Raw genomic sequence first — 14,182 nt, forward strand, 5'->3', positions numbered from 1 at the left:
TTGTAACTTTCTCATCCTTCTCGATTTCGGTTAATGGCTTTGTATCACTGTACATGGGGAACAGAATATCTCTTCCCCCACCAAAAGAAAAAAAAATATATATATATTATATATTAAAACCAGGAAAATAGAGAGTGAGGGGTGGAAGTTGTTGCAAATTCCAGATTTGTATCCATTTACAAAAAAGAAAATGTCAATAAATAAATAGAAATATACTCTAAAGAGTATTTAGAAATGTTTAAATATATATATGTATATTATATATACATATATATACGTGTATGTATATATATGTGTGTGTGTGTGTATATATATATCTATATATATATATCTATATATATATATCTATATATATATAAATATTTATTTATGATGATATGGCGACAGGTTCCTATCCAGTGCTGGATCTAAGTCACTGTCTTTTTTTCCTCCTCTTCGTAGTTAAAAAAAAAGAAGCCCAAAAATATTGAGATGAGAAGCAAAGATCATCCCATACTTTTTTTTCCCATAAGTGTGAATTTCGGGGGGTGGGGGGGGTTCCTCTATGGAAAAAATCTGAAGACTTCATAAATCCATCAAGGGCAAGTCCACGAGTCCGTTTTGTCCTTCCGCCATCTCCTGCTTGTCATCGTCTCCGGCCTCCTTCCCTTCGGGGGTGTGAAAGCTGTTTTCCTCCTCCCCGGCGCTGTTCTGGTCCAACTCCTCACCCTCCTCCTCCAGCGTCAGCTCAAACTGAAACTTGTCGATGCACGACTCCTCATCCTTGTCGCGGTCGTCCGGCGGAGGGGACGGGCTTTGTGGGATCATACTCTGATACCAGTCCCGGTTGTCTTCCAAAGTGTCCAAGATTTCCTGAGCGTCGGGGTGGACGAGATCCGCCCAGGTCTCCCATAGCGGGTGGACAATGTAGTCAATAAACCCCACCTATAAAAAGATTAAAGAAATGAGTTGATGTTGATCTACATCTTCATTGCACTTGGAGCTCACCTCCATCCTGTGGTGATGCAGATCATTGGTGTACTGGCGGCAATCCCTGGGCCCTGACGGCCGAAGAGTCCTTTCTGGAGTCCCATGAGGAGTCTCATCCCTGTGGCAGTCAGCAACGTGTTTCCAGTTGCCGACACTGGCATTCCCCCTACCTCCCATGCATGCTCAGTTCAATTGGCATCCCTGTGCATGCGTGCATGGGGGGTGCTGGTTGAACTGAGAATGAGTGGGGTGGAGGCAATGATGGTGTTGGCGGCTGCAAACACGCTGCTGACTGCCATGGGGATGAGTATGCTTGGGAGACTTCAGAAAAGAATCTTCAGCTGATGGGGCCCAGGGATCCTCGCCAGCCAAGGAATTCATCTTTATGGGGGAGGGGGGGCAGATAGGAAATGCGTGAGTCATGCCCACCCAGTCCACCCTCAGGCCCACTCAACCACTGACCTGTGATTTCTCCACTGAAGCCGTGTGCTTATCACACATAGGGCTGATCTCCATCCCACGCTCTCTCTCCTTATCCCCTTGCCGGAAAAACTCTTCCATTATCCTGTCCGTCCACTGCCGATACAGCTCTAGGGGCTTTGTCGGGTTACTAAGATCTGCACAGTGAACCATGTTCCGAAGGACCTATGAAAGGAGAAGCCATTTTATTAACCCCCTCTCACCTATTCTGTTCACCTCCTCCATGACACTTTTCTGAACAGTAACAAACAAGCTTGACGCTTTTGCTGCCCAGCATCCTCAATCAAATTAATGCCTAGGCCCAGGCCAGCTGGAGATGGCAATTGCACAACAAAGGCAGCATATTCAAAATGTGATTACTCACTTCTGTTGCTGCCGTCAGAGCCCAAGGAAAAGACTTGTCTCCTTTGGTACATAACTGACTACAGTATTGGGGGAAGGGGGAAGGCAGCGGCCGCAACCTGTCAAATCCCCCCCACCATAATTCCAACAGGAACACGCCACCTGCATCCTGTCTGTGTAATTATCCAGCAGCAAGACCCCCGAACTAGTAACTTTCTTGGTTTCCACCATGGTCTTCAGATCTGCCAACAAACTCATGTGCTTGGACATGTCTGTCGCCAGAACCTGGTAAAAATAGATAAAAAAAGAAACAAAACAAACAAAAAAAATGTAAAAATAAATCAAAAACAAACACATAATCATCACACTCATTACAGCATAGTACAAAATATATCTCTCATCAGAGATTATTCACCACCGTGCGGCTGTCATAAAGTTACTTTACATCCTGGTTGGAGGACTCAATGGACGGATTCGGTACACGATGCCCAAAGTTACACATTCAGTATTCATGCAGAACGCCCTTTACAGAATACAAGCTGACCCCCCCCCCCAAAAAAAAAATTCTATAGGATTAATTTAGTGGTTAGTGCAGCGGACTTTGATCCTGGGGAACTGGGTTGATTCCCACTGCTGCTCCTTTTAACTCTGGGCAAGTCAGTTAACCCTCCATTGCCCCAGGTACAAATAAGTACCTGTATATACTATTTATTTATTTATTAGGATTTATTTACCGGCTTTTTGAAGAAATTCACTCAAGGCGGTGTACAGTAAGAATAGATCAAACATGAGAAGGAGGCAATTAAAGCAGTAAAAATATTCGAACAACAATACAAAGTATGGCATGGTATACGACTTGCAATGACAACACAATGTGTACTAGAACATTATAATTGGTAGTGAAGGGTAAGGCAAAGTTGTAACATATAGATGAGTAAGAAACTAGGAAGAATTAGAAAGTAATGTGATTGATTTGAAGAAAGTTGCACGTGAGATCAGAGAGATGGTTAAATATTATCTCAGCTAGGGTAGGAGTGGTAAACATGTCCCGCTGCAGTATATGCAGCCCGAGTCAATCCTTGTGTGTGTGAGTGAGACTAGCAAGTTAGTTACTTCTTCCATTAAAGGCTTGGTTGAAGAGCTCTTTGGAGTTAACTTCTGGGAATGCCCTTTGACCTGCCCATGGCCACACCTCTTTGGAGTAACTTTGAGTAATGCCCTTTGACACGCCCAAGGCCACGCCTCTTTAGAGTTAATCACTATGAAATTTATGTGTGTATTTTATAGAATACTGTATAAGGCAGATGTGAGATGTCAGACTGCTGCCAATTAACACTGATTATTGATGTCACATTAGCTAATTAATTTGCACGCGGATCTGCGATGAGCACCCATAGAATCCAGGGGACGGAGCTGGCATGTTTGTTGCAGAACAATCCTATTGTCCTATCCAACCCCTTTTACTATCATCCCTTACTACCCTTAATGTGTCATGTCCATTAGTTTATATTTCATTTTTTTCATTTATTTTTTCATTATTAGATTGTAAACCACTCTGACGGCTTCCATAGGGTGGGGTAGCAAATATTAAATAAACTTGGAAGCATTCCATTCTTATAGTGGTTGAAGAGACATTTACTCTCCCCCCCCCCCATCCCAACATGAAGTCTAGGAGTCAATCAATGATTTACCATGTCGATAACCATTTTGCGCAGCGTCTGCCGTTGGCGTTTGGACAAGTTTTGGAAGATGTCACAGTTCTCCTCCTGCAGCAGCTTGAAGCCCACGGCCAAGTGGTGGTTTTCCAGAACAGACTCATCATTATACATCAAGGCCAGCTCCGAATCTGGAAGACAAAAGATCGGGGTTAGGGATGAGGGTGGTTGTCAGACAGTAGCCCTACCTCTGCTCACAATCGAGGGATTGTGGAGGAGAAATTTAAAAAACTAATAAAAAGACTCTCCCCACTATTAATCTCATGTGAAAAGTTAAAATAAATCCCCGTAGCTGATGAAATGACATTTCTAACCCACAGAGAAGGGTATGACAGCCTCTCTCTCAGGTTACCCCCCCACCCCCAACCTTGTATTTTCCTGGTACCTTAGGTTGGTGCTGTATTGGTCTGAACTCACCGGTGACATTACACATATTCTAGGAACCAACCATGCATCATGCGTGTGACTGTACGAGTGTGTTTGGGGGTAGAGGTGGGGAGGGGTAGTTAGGTGACCTTGCCAAATGGTTGACCCTGGGTGACAACAGGAGAGAAATACAGAAAGCAGGCCCTCGAAGAAACATCCAAAAAACAACTGTTCAAAAACAGTCAGTTCAATTTACAGACAGATAGATGCATGCACACAGGACAACATAGGGAGGGTGGGGGGAGCGTCCATACACTTACTTGTATTGATGAGAAACTGATTGGAAACGCCAGGATGGTCAACATCATGGATGGCCGCTGCAAATATTGCAGCCAGAATCTCTAAATCTGTAAACACGGCCTGTGAGAAAGAGTCGAAAGCGTGAGGTGACAAATGGGAACAGCCCGGATCTTCCTCAGCCCTGCCTGCCTTCACCCAGGTGCAGTGACGTATGTAGGACTGAATGGACCCTGGGCAGAAAAATTAAGATGAGCCTCTATAACACCATCTCTACAAAAGTAGTGGGGATCCGGGGGCAGTAACCCCTTCAGAGCTCCAGTGAACGCTGCCTTAGTCCCAGTGTCTCTTTTCTGCTTTTTTCCTACTTTTTCTTCTCTTTCTATGTCTACCATCCATTTTCCTTCTGGGTCCCTATCTGTCCTGTCCAGCATCTGCCCTGTGTCCCTGTCCCCACCCATGTTCAGCATCCGCCCTCGCAATGTCTCTAGCCTTCCCTCATATTCACCATCTCTCCCCTGTCCCTCCATCTTACTCTGTCCAATATCTTGTCCTCTGTTTCCCTATCCTTCCCCCTGTGTCCAGCATCACCCCTCTATGCTCCCTCCATGCCCAACATCTGTATTCCTGTCCTTCCCCATGTCCAGCTTCTACTCTCTCTCTTCCCTTCCTCCTCCACCTCCCACCCTGGGCCAGAATCTCTCCATCTCTCAAACTGATCCCCCTTCACCCCTAGTCTAGCATCTCTGTCTCCCTTATCTGTTGGTCCAGGCCAGTCTCTCTTCTCTCTGCCCCCCCCCCCCAACCTAGGTCCAGCATCTCTCCCTCTCTCTTTCCTCCTCACCTCAGGTCTGGCATCTCTCCATTGCCCCCCCCCCCCCAGGTCTTGCATCCCTCCCTTCCTCCCTCTGCATCTCTCTCTCTTGCCCCCATCCTGCTGTCCTCCAAACATTTGGGGTTGCCGGCAGCGGCAGTGATGAAAACAGGCCACCTCTGGCTGACCCCACCAGGGCCTTTTTTCTGCTGTGTCCTGCCTTCTCTCATGCAACTTTCTGTGGACCTCAAGAAGATTTCTAACAAGGGCAGTGCTGAAACGCCAAGAGATGAAAAGTAATGAATGACTGCTAGGTTTAGCCAACCGCTGTCATGGCGGGTAAGGGCTGAGGAGGTATACAGGGAATGAGCAGATGTGTCCTTACATCTAAAGCAGGTGTAGAGAGCAGCGCATGCGTTGACTGTGTGACGTCAGCAGCATGAAGGCTGTTGTGGTATGCTACGTCCGCGTGGTAGTGGTCTTCTAGGGTCATGGTGTAGGTGATCAAAGTATCAATTGGGATTTTGAAGGTTTTCGGTAGCTCTCTCTCCTGTGCAGTAAAAAAAAAAAAAAGGAAGGTGGGGGAGAAAGGGTTAATGAGTGAAACTTGCTGCACTAGCAGAACTGCACAAGCTTAGCCATGCCACATTTTCTTTGGATAATTTTAAACCAGGTCAACTAAGTGCATACTTATTTTAAGGCTAGTCTATGAAGACAGTGGTGCATAGGAGAAATTAATTCTTACCTGCTAATTTTCTTTCCTATAGTCCTGCCAGATCAGTCCAGAACTTGTGGGTGTTGCAGCTGATGGGTACACATACACACACATACTGGCTCACCACAAAACAGCTACAATATGGCCTTCCTAGGCCCTGTTAACATGTCTTGGCTCTTCTCACCCATAAGTATACCTATTCTCCATACCCATTCAGCCACAAACTCTTTTGCCAAACTTACTAACAAGGATGGTGGCTCAGTGAGGTTGGTAATCTAAAGGTTATGAACTCTGTCCCAGTCTGCTCTCATTTCTTTGCAGTAGTGAATATAGAAATAGCCGTGCTTACCTGAAATATTGTGTACATTATACAGCTCAGCGGCCGGTTACTGGAACACTCTGCCACTCGAAAAGTGTTAAGGCCCCATTTGTTTAAATTTTCTAGTTCCTAAAAACAAAGAATAAAATATACTTCAGCAATGATTTCCATGTTTTAACAAGGGAGGAGAACAGATAGCCTTTCTCTTTTGGGAAGGGGACCACAAATATAGAAAAGGGACAGGATTAGTGCCAGAGCCCTTAGTGAGATAAAACTCCAGTTCATTCCTCAGGAGAATGCCCTCTGCAGGGAAACATGTGTTTACAGATGCTTGATTTCTGTAAACGAGCGAATCAGCCTGCGGGTCCCCTTTTAATCTTCCCAAACTGCCCCTCTCTGCCTGGAGCCCCTGTGCGCATCCACTCTCACTCTGGGGTCCTATGAGAACGCTGCAGTAAAAGCGGTCTTAGTGCATCCTTACACGTGCCTTTCCCGCATGTTAAGGCCATTTTCACTGCTGCTGGAAAAGGGGTGATTTTCCATTTTCCGAATTACAGTTTATTTATTTAAAAATGTCTATTTCTCCTACAAGTAAGTGGATTACAATAAAAACACACGCCATAAAAAGCAACACGAATAAGTCTCAGTTTTTCAGCAAACAAAACCGACTTATCAGCCTTATGCCTGCACAAACAAATGTATCTTCAGTAATTTGCAAAAGGATGCCATGCTGCCACTCAGTCCTAAAAGCCCAGGAAAAGCATTCCAAATCTGCGGACCAGCAAAAGAAAATAATAATTCTAGTTGGCTTCCTTGGTTCCTGGGTTAGAGTACAGCACTGTAAGCAAGGAAGAAATGGAAGTTGGAAGACTCTGGTGCACACATGTAAGGCTCATCTCTGATTCGCTGGCACTGTGTGCTGAGAGGTCGCCACATGCAGCGCCAGTAGGGACAGGTGACATCTGATGCTTGTGCCTGTTTAGAGCTGAGGCCTGTGCTTCAGCCCGGGAGCAGAAAGGGTTAATGGAAGACTTTCTACATCTATGCTGTTAAAGCAAGGAGGAGGAGGAGGAGGCAGATCTCTAAGAAGCTGGTACTTGGTAGGTGAGAGGCTGGCGCAAGTGCAGCTTACACTTCCATGGGAACCCCGCAGGAACTGCTTCCATCCCCATGGGAACCCTGCAGGAACTGCTTCCATCCCCACGGGAACCCCTTAGGAACTGCGTCCGTCCCCACAGGAACTGCTTCCATCCCCACGGGAACCCCACAGGAACTGCTTCCAACCAGGGGCGTATCTGGACTCCGGCGGTAGGGGGGGCCAAAGCCAGAGGGAGGGGGCACATTTTAGCCCCCCCCCCCCGCCGCCCCCCCTCCTTGCCATTGCCGGACACCCCCCTCCCTTCCCGCTGCCAACCCTCCCTCCCCGCCGTCGCTTACTTTTGCTGGCAGGGGACCCCAACCCCCGCCAGCCAACCCGAGATCTTCTTTAACTTTCTTCTATCTTCGTCCCCCGCGTGGCCGACGTGTTGCAGCTGTTGTGCAAAGCTGAAATCCAGTTTCGGAGTCTGACTGACGTCGTAACGTGCTGTAACGTCAGACTCCGAAACTGGATTTCAGCTTTGCACAACAGCAGCAACACGTCGGCCATGCGGAGGACAAAGATAGAAGAAAGTTAAAGAAGATCTCGGGTCGGCTGGCGGGGGTTGGAGTCCCCCGCCAGCTGAAGAAATATTTTTAAAGGTAGGACTCGGAGGAGGAAGCGGATCTTGGCTGGCGGGGGTTGGGGTCCCCCGCCAGCAAAAGTAAGCGACGGAGGGGAGGGTTGATGGCGGTAGGGGGGCCAGGGCGAAATCTGCGGGGGCCCAGGCCCCTGTGGCCCCATGCAGATACGCCCCTGCTTCCAACCCAACAGGAACTGCTTCCAACCCCACAGGAACTGCTTCCATCCCCACAGGAACTGCTTCCATCTCCACAGGAACCCCGCAGAGCTGCGTCTGTCCCCGCAGGAACCCCATTCCTGTGTAGGTCTCTAATTCCAAGTACAGGCATGCAATTCCCTAGTTACCAACAACATCACATGCTCTGACCTCAAGGCCCTTAAAGGCTGATACCCACAATAGCCTCTTTAGGGTACCAGGGAACTGAGTCCGCATAGAATGCCTGATGAACCAAATATGCAATCTTATATAATACCCTAAATTGCATAGATAACCAATGAAACAAACGGAGTACAGGCAAGTCATGTTCAAATCGAGTCGTGCCACTCAACAATCGAGCCACAGCATTCTGAATTGTCTGCAATGCCTGTATCCCGGATTTTGCAATACCCAGGTACAGAGCATTGCAGAAATCAAGCTGTGAAATCACCATACTCTGCACAACAGACAAAATTTCATATACCGCCAATGCAACAAAACTTGGTTGAAGCGGTTAACAAATTTAAAACACCGTAAAAGGAAAAGGAACGCCATTATCAACCGCATAGGAAAACATTCACACAGAGAGGAGGCAGATTTTGGGAGGGGTCCCTGCAGTTTCAGACATCATGGTTGCAGAACCCAGGACTGCAGATATAAGGGAATTGTGCATTCTCCTTTGCAAAGGGACGGGGCTGCTAAACCAAAAGATAGTTGGAAAAAGTGGGTTTTCAGAAGATTTTTAAATTTGTAGAAAGAAGTCTCAGATGTTATTGACGACCCTTAGAATTGCGGCATTTCTAACAGGCAACTATATTCTTATATTCTAAGGGTCGTTAATAAAGATTCTTATATATATATATATTTTTTTATTTCCTCTTTGTGTCCGTCTCACTCTTTTGCTGCTATTTTGCTCACATTTGCGTGAGGGACTTTTTCTCTTTCCTATTTTTTTTACGCCAACATTGAAACACCATTTGCTCTCTTAAATTTACAAATGCGGGTACAATGTGTGCGTAAGTTCTAGGTAAGAATTTGGCGCTATGTGCAACTTTCTTAATGTAGTAGATGACGGCAGATAAAGACCTGTATGGTCCATTCAGTCTTCCCAAGAAGATAAACTCAGAGCATAAGATATGATGTGATACTTCTGTACAAGGCTAGTTGCCATCCGGACAGATCTCACCCACCAGTTCCCTCCTAGGACTCCTATTTCTTACTGGCATGTAGTTTTCGTTGTTTTTTTCTTGTGTTGATGTTCTGTTGGGGTTTTTTTTCTTATGCATTGTATGTTTTTATGAGAAGTGTCGTTGCGTGGTTTGGATGTGTTTGGTAATATTTTATGTACATTTTTATTTATATTATTATATTTTATGCTCTTTATTAATTTGGATTGTGGTTTATTTTAATTGTTTTAGAGTGGTGTGGCGTGTTAAAGGTAATGTTTTTTTTGGGAGGGGAAGTGAGGGGCATTGCCCCCCCCCCCCCCCCATGACCTGGAAGGGGAAAAGAAAGAAGATAAATTTCAGATTGTGATGCATCATGATTGTTAAGGGTGAGGAACTGTCCTCCCTGGAGCAATGGGAATTGGTTATTTTTTTTATTTTTATTTGTTGCATTTGTAGCCCACATTTTCCCACCTATTTGCAGGCTCAATGTGGCTTACATAGTACCGGAATGGCAATTGCTGTTTCCGGTATGAACAAATACATTGTGCTGTAGAGGTAGGAAGAAGTTTATATGGCAAAGCCATAGAATAGTCCTGATGGGAAGAGTATTGTTGTGAACGTACGTGCTTTGATTTTCATGTGTAGCCAAGGTCGGTCTTTTAGGTTTGGCTCGGGATGGTATGCCTTTTTGAACAGGGTGGTTTTTAGCATGTTCCGGAAGTTTAGGTGGTTGTATATCGTTTTCACTGCCTTTGGTAGCGCATTCCACAGTTGTGTGCTTATGTAGGAAAAGCTGGATGAATCAGTAGATTTGTATTTAAGACCTTTGCAGGTGGTAATTGTCCTGGATGGCAATTTTCCAGATGGGAATTGGTGAGTGGGAACTGTCCAGTACCGATACTTCCTGTGTATACTTGATCCTGATTTGTCCTTGCTATTTTCAGGGCATAGATTGTAGAAGTCTGCCCGGCTTTGCTTCTCAATTACTGATGTTGCAACCTAAACTCATGTGCTCTAATGTAAGGCGCTCACAGGAGAGGGACATGGGCAAGATCAACATTCACGCTCATAACTTAGAATTTTTTAAGTTTGACTTGCGCTGATATTTTGGCTCCCGGATGCCGTTCATCTAGGTCTCCAGTTACAGAATATGTACAAAGCCCCTTCGGGCATGGGAAGAGGCAGAACATCCAGAGCCTGACGACTTCCAGACCTTCCACAATGTTACTTTCCCCTGGTTCTTAACCCATTTAAAAATAAATCAACCTGTAAGGTCATGTTAACGGTGCCGAATTACCATGCCAAGAGCCTCCTCCTGGTCTGTCTTGACCCCAAACCTGGGGATGTTGGAGTTGGACAGGCTGGAGCCGTGGGTCAGCTTTTTCACGCCGCTGATCTGGGACATGGGCTGCTGTTCCTGCTGCTTCCGTTTCTTCTCTCGTTCCTTCTGCGTCGGGGAAGGCAGGTCCACATCGTTCTGCTTATCTGTTCCACAACAACAAATTAAGGAAGGTTAAAGCAATAACCCACTGTACCAGAAATTTAAATAATCGTCCGCGAAAAGCCGGGGAGATCTCACTGGACTGGCGTTCTGACTGTGACTGTTCCAATGGTTTTATTCCCAGCTCTCCTTTCCTTATTGCCCCAATGCCCTCGCTCTGTCCTCTCCTGCTCCAGTACTCCTGTGTGCCGGGAGTTGGGACCTGGACGATTGCATTAAAGCAATATTGTGTTAATGTAATCATCCAGGTCCTGGGTGGCACGCAGGAGCAGAAGAGAACAGACCCGGAAGCAGGCAGGAAGTTGGGCCTTAGCCCCACCCCTCCTTGGAGGCCTGGCCCAGGGAATTTTGCCCCTCCTCTCAGAAGCCCTGTCCAAAATTGACACTCCCATAAATCCACATTAACCAAGTCTAGTATATGCAAAATTAATGTTAAAAGGTCCAGAGAAGCTGTTGATCTCATCAAATCCAAACACCAACGAGCTGTCAGTTCCTTCACATTTTTGGGGGGTGATATACCTAGAAGAGTTCTATGGAGATCAAATATCATAAGAACATAAGTGAACGGGGACAGAGCAAAGGTCCATCAGGATCCTGTTTCCAACAGTAGCCTATCCTGGTTACAAATACCTAGCAAGAGCCCAGAACAGTAAAATACATTTTATGCTATTTATCCTAGAAATATGCAGTGGATTTTCCCCAAGTCCATTTAAATAATGATGTATGGACTTTTAGGAAATTATTCAAATCTTTCTTAAACCCTGCTAAGCTAACTGCTTTTACCACATTCTCTGGCAATGAATTCCAGAATTGAATTACACGTCGAGTGAAGAAATATTTGCTCCGATTTGTTTTAAATGTAGTACTTCGTAGCTTCATTGTGAGCCCCCTAGTCATCTGGAGCGAAATGTCTCACCATGCCTTGCAGCCAACGCGGCTCTCCCACCTGTGGATAAATGTTTCATCTGGGCATGGGCAAAAATATCCCTGTACCTGTCAAAGATCCCCCTCCCGGCATTGCTAAAGGAACATGCTCTAGACGGGAAACAGCATTTGAATATTTTAAAGATAATTCTCTGCACTGTTTTCGTGTTAATTGTTTAAGGTAGGTTTAATGTTTCTAATTTTCTTGATCACTTTGTCTGTATGATGTAAACTGCTTAGATTTATGATGCCAGGTGGTCTAGAAATCAATGCATATGTGTCTTAAGCTTTTCACGCTGGATTGATGCTTGGTGTGGTATCCTTAACCCCTGCTCCCCTCAATTGCGCGGGATCCGATTGACTGAGAGGTGTAAGGTAGGAGTAGGTTGGCTGGAGATTTCTAAAGGTCTGAACACTTCAAAAAGGCAACTCTATACTTAAAGTACTTAGAGGACATAGGGGGTCTTTTACTAAGACGCACTCACGTTTTTGGCAAGCGCTAAAATTGTAGGCATGATAAACGTTAGAGATGCCAATGCATTCCTACGGGCATCTGTAACGTTTAGCACGCCCACAATTTTAGCACGCTTTAAAACATGAGCGCCTCTTAGTAAAAGACGCCCTTAAAGAATAAGTTAACCCTTTACACACCTTTGAGACCTCTAAGGTCCTCTCAAGGATCACTACTATCTGTACCTTCATCAAAAGAAATTGTACGATGTGATACCCGCCAGCGAACCTTCACAAGAGTAGCCCCCACGCTCTGGAATTTACTCCCAGAGGGGCTACGTATAACTCGAGACTACCTCTACTTCAGGAAGTAGGTGAAAGCCTGGCCCTTCTCCCAAGCCTTTAATACTGCTTCCCCAAACCAGCAGCGGCAAACCAAGATGTCGCCCATTGCGGGGCCTTCCTGTGCATGCCCGCGGATACCGGCCCTTCCCCGACAACTTCACTTCTTGTTCTGGGGCAGAGCCGGCAGCTGTGGGTGTGTGCAGGGAGGTCCTGGGGTGGCTGTGTTTTGTTTTGCTACTGCTGCTGGTTTGGGGAAGCATTGGTGGGGGTGACAGATGCTGGATGAAAGTGGGGAATGGTGAGTGTGACAGATGCTGAATAGAAGTGGGGAGAGGAGAGAGGGCAGACGCTGAATGGAAGTGGAGAGGAGGGGGGCAGAAGTAGAGTGGAAGTGGGGGGGCAGACACTTGGATGGAAGTGGGAAGGAGAGAGAGGAGCACACGCTGGATGGAAGTGGAGAGGAGAGAGAAGGGCAGAGACTGGATGCAAGTGGGGAAGAGATTTGATATGCTTGGCCACTGTTGGAAACAGGATACTGGGCTAGATGGACCATTGGTCTGAACCAGTATGGCTACTCTTATGTTCTTACATAGGGTAACTGACTATACACCCATTCTGCACCTGGACTAGTTTGCTATACACACTGTAACTTAGATTAGTTCCTTATCTCTTGCTTAACTATACAAAGAACTTGTCTTGAGTTTAGCTAACCATCAAATTATCCCAACGGACTCTGTACCACACATCTTGTTCCCATCATATGTCTGCTCTTGGTCCCTCAGCTATATGGTAACCGTATTGTAGAAAATCTTTAGCATCATACACTGGCTCCCACTCAAAGAACGTATCACGTTCAAAATATGTACCCTAGTTCATAAAATTATTCACGGAGACGCACCAGCCTACATGTCAGACCTGATAGACTTACCACCCAGGAATGCTAAAATATCATCCCGCACATTCCTTAATCTTCACTTCCCAAACTGTAAAGGTCTAAAATACAAACTAACGCATGCGTCAACCTTTTCCTACCTGAGCATACAGTTCTGGAACGCGCTGCCGCGCAACTTAAAAACGATCTATGAACTAGCTAACTTCCGAATTCTACTAAAGACCCATCTCTTTAACAAGGCATACAACAAGGATCAACAAATATGAACTCCTGTACACATATCCAGAGCTGCCTTTACAATATTTGCTTGCTAAACCACTATCATGTTTTATAATTTTCATGTTACCCAAGATCCTTCTGATATTACTAAATGTATATTTTCTCATATATTTCCACTATTCATGATGTATTGTAAGCCACATTGAGCCTGCAAAGAGGAGGGAAAATGTGGGATACAAATGCAACAAATAAATAAATATCTATGTTAATTGGATGCTCTAATGTTGCTTATTAGGTGTATCATTAGTATTATGCTAACATTGTATTAAATCTCTGGTATTTGAATTTCAGTGCTTTTAAATGTGTATATTTTTGATACTGTTTCCCGGTAGTAATTTACTGTTTTCAAGTTTACCTCATTTATTGTATTTATGTTTATTCTTGATTATTTTACTATTGTTATGCTGTTAACAATAAATAAATGAACATCATTTAAGCATTTGCACACACACTCCCTTGTGCGCGTACACGTCTAGCACAGACATGTACACAGACCCGTGAAAGTGCCAGCAGGGCAGCTAAGAACTATTTTGGACCAGTACCAGTACACCTAACTGACATAGGTGTCCTTCAAGTGCTTTCTAAAATACAGACATTAGTTACAAAATATTCACGTTTTTTATAACGATATGCACATGCTTCATATAATATTCATAAATATACACATGTGCGCTCTTTATAACGTACGC

At 45.2% G+C, this 14,182-nt stretch overlaps 1 protein-coding gene across 1 annotated transcript in view; it reads right to left on the bottom strand.

Moving 5' to 3' along the window:
• Positions 1-382: 382 nt before the first annotated feature.
• Positions 383-14,182, bottom strand: part of PDE4A (phosphodiesterase 4A) — a 204,170-nt gene continuing 190,370 nt past the window's right edge. The window contains exons 8-15 of the mRNA XM_030195292.1: positions 10,400-10,587; positions 6,048-6,146; positions 5,369-5,533; positions 4,193-4,292; positions 3,483-3,637; positions 1,954-2,076; positions 1,432-1,614; positions 383-924 (exon numbers count right to left, since the gene is read on the bottom strand). Coding sequence (XP_030051152.1) covers positions 565-924; positions 1,432-1,614; positions 1,954-2,076; positions 3,483-3,637; positions 4,193-4,292; positions 5,369-5,533; positions 6,048-6,146; positions 10,400-10,587 — 1,373 coding nt within the window. The 3' untranslated portion in view covers positions 383-564. The remainder of the gene's footprint in view (positions 925-1,431; positions 1,615-1,953; positions 2,077-3,482; positions 3,638-4,192; positions 4,293-5,368; positions 5,534-6,047; positions 6,147-10,399; positions 10,588-14,182) is intronic.

This window comes from Microcaecilia unicolor, chromosome 3, assembly GCF_901765095.1.
Source record: "Microcaecilia unicolor chromosome 3, aMicUni1.1, whole genome shotgun sequence".
NCBI classification, from domain to species: domain Eukaryota; kingdom Metazoa; phylum Chordata; class Amphibia; order Gymnophiona; family Siphonopidae; genus Microcaecilia; species Microcaecilia unicolor.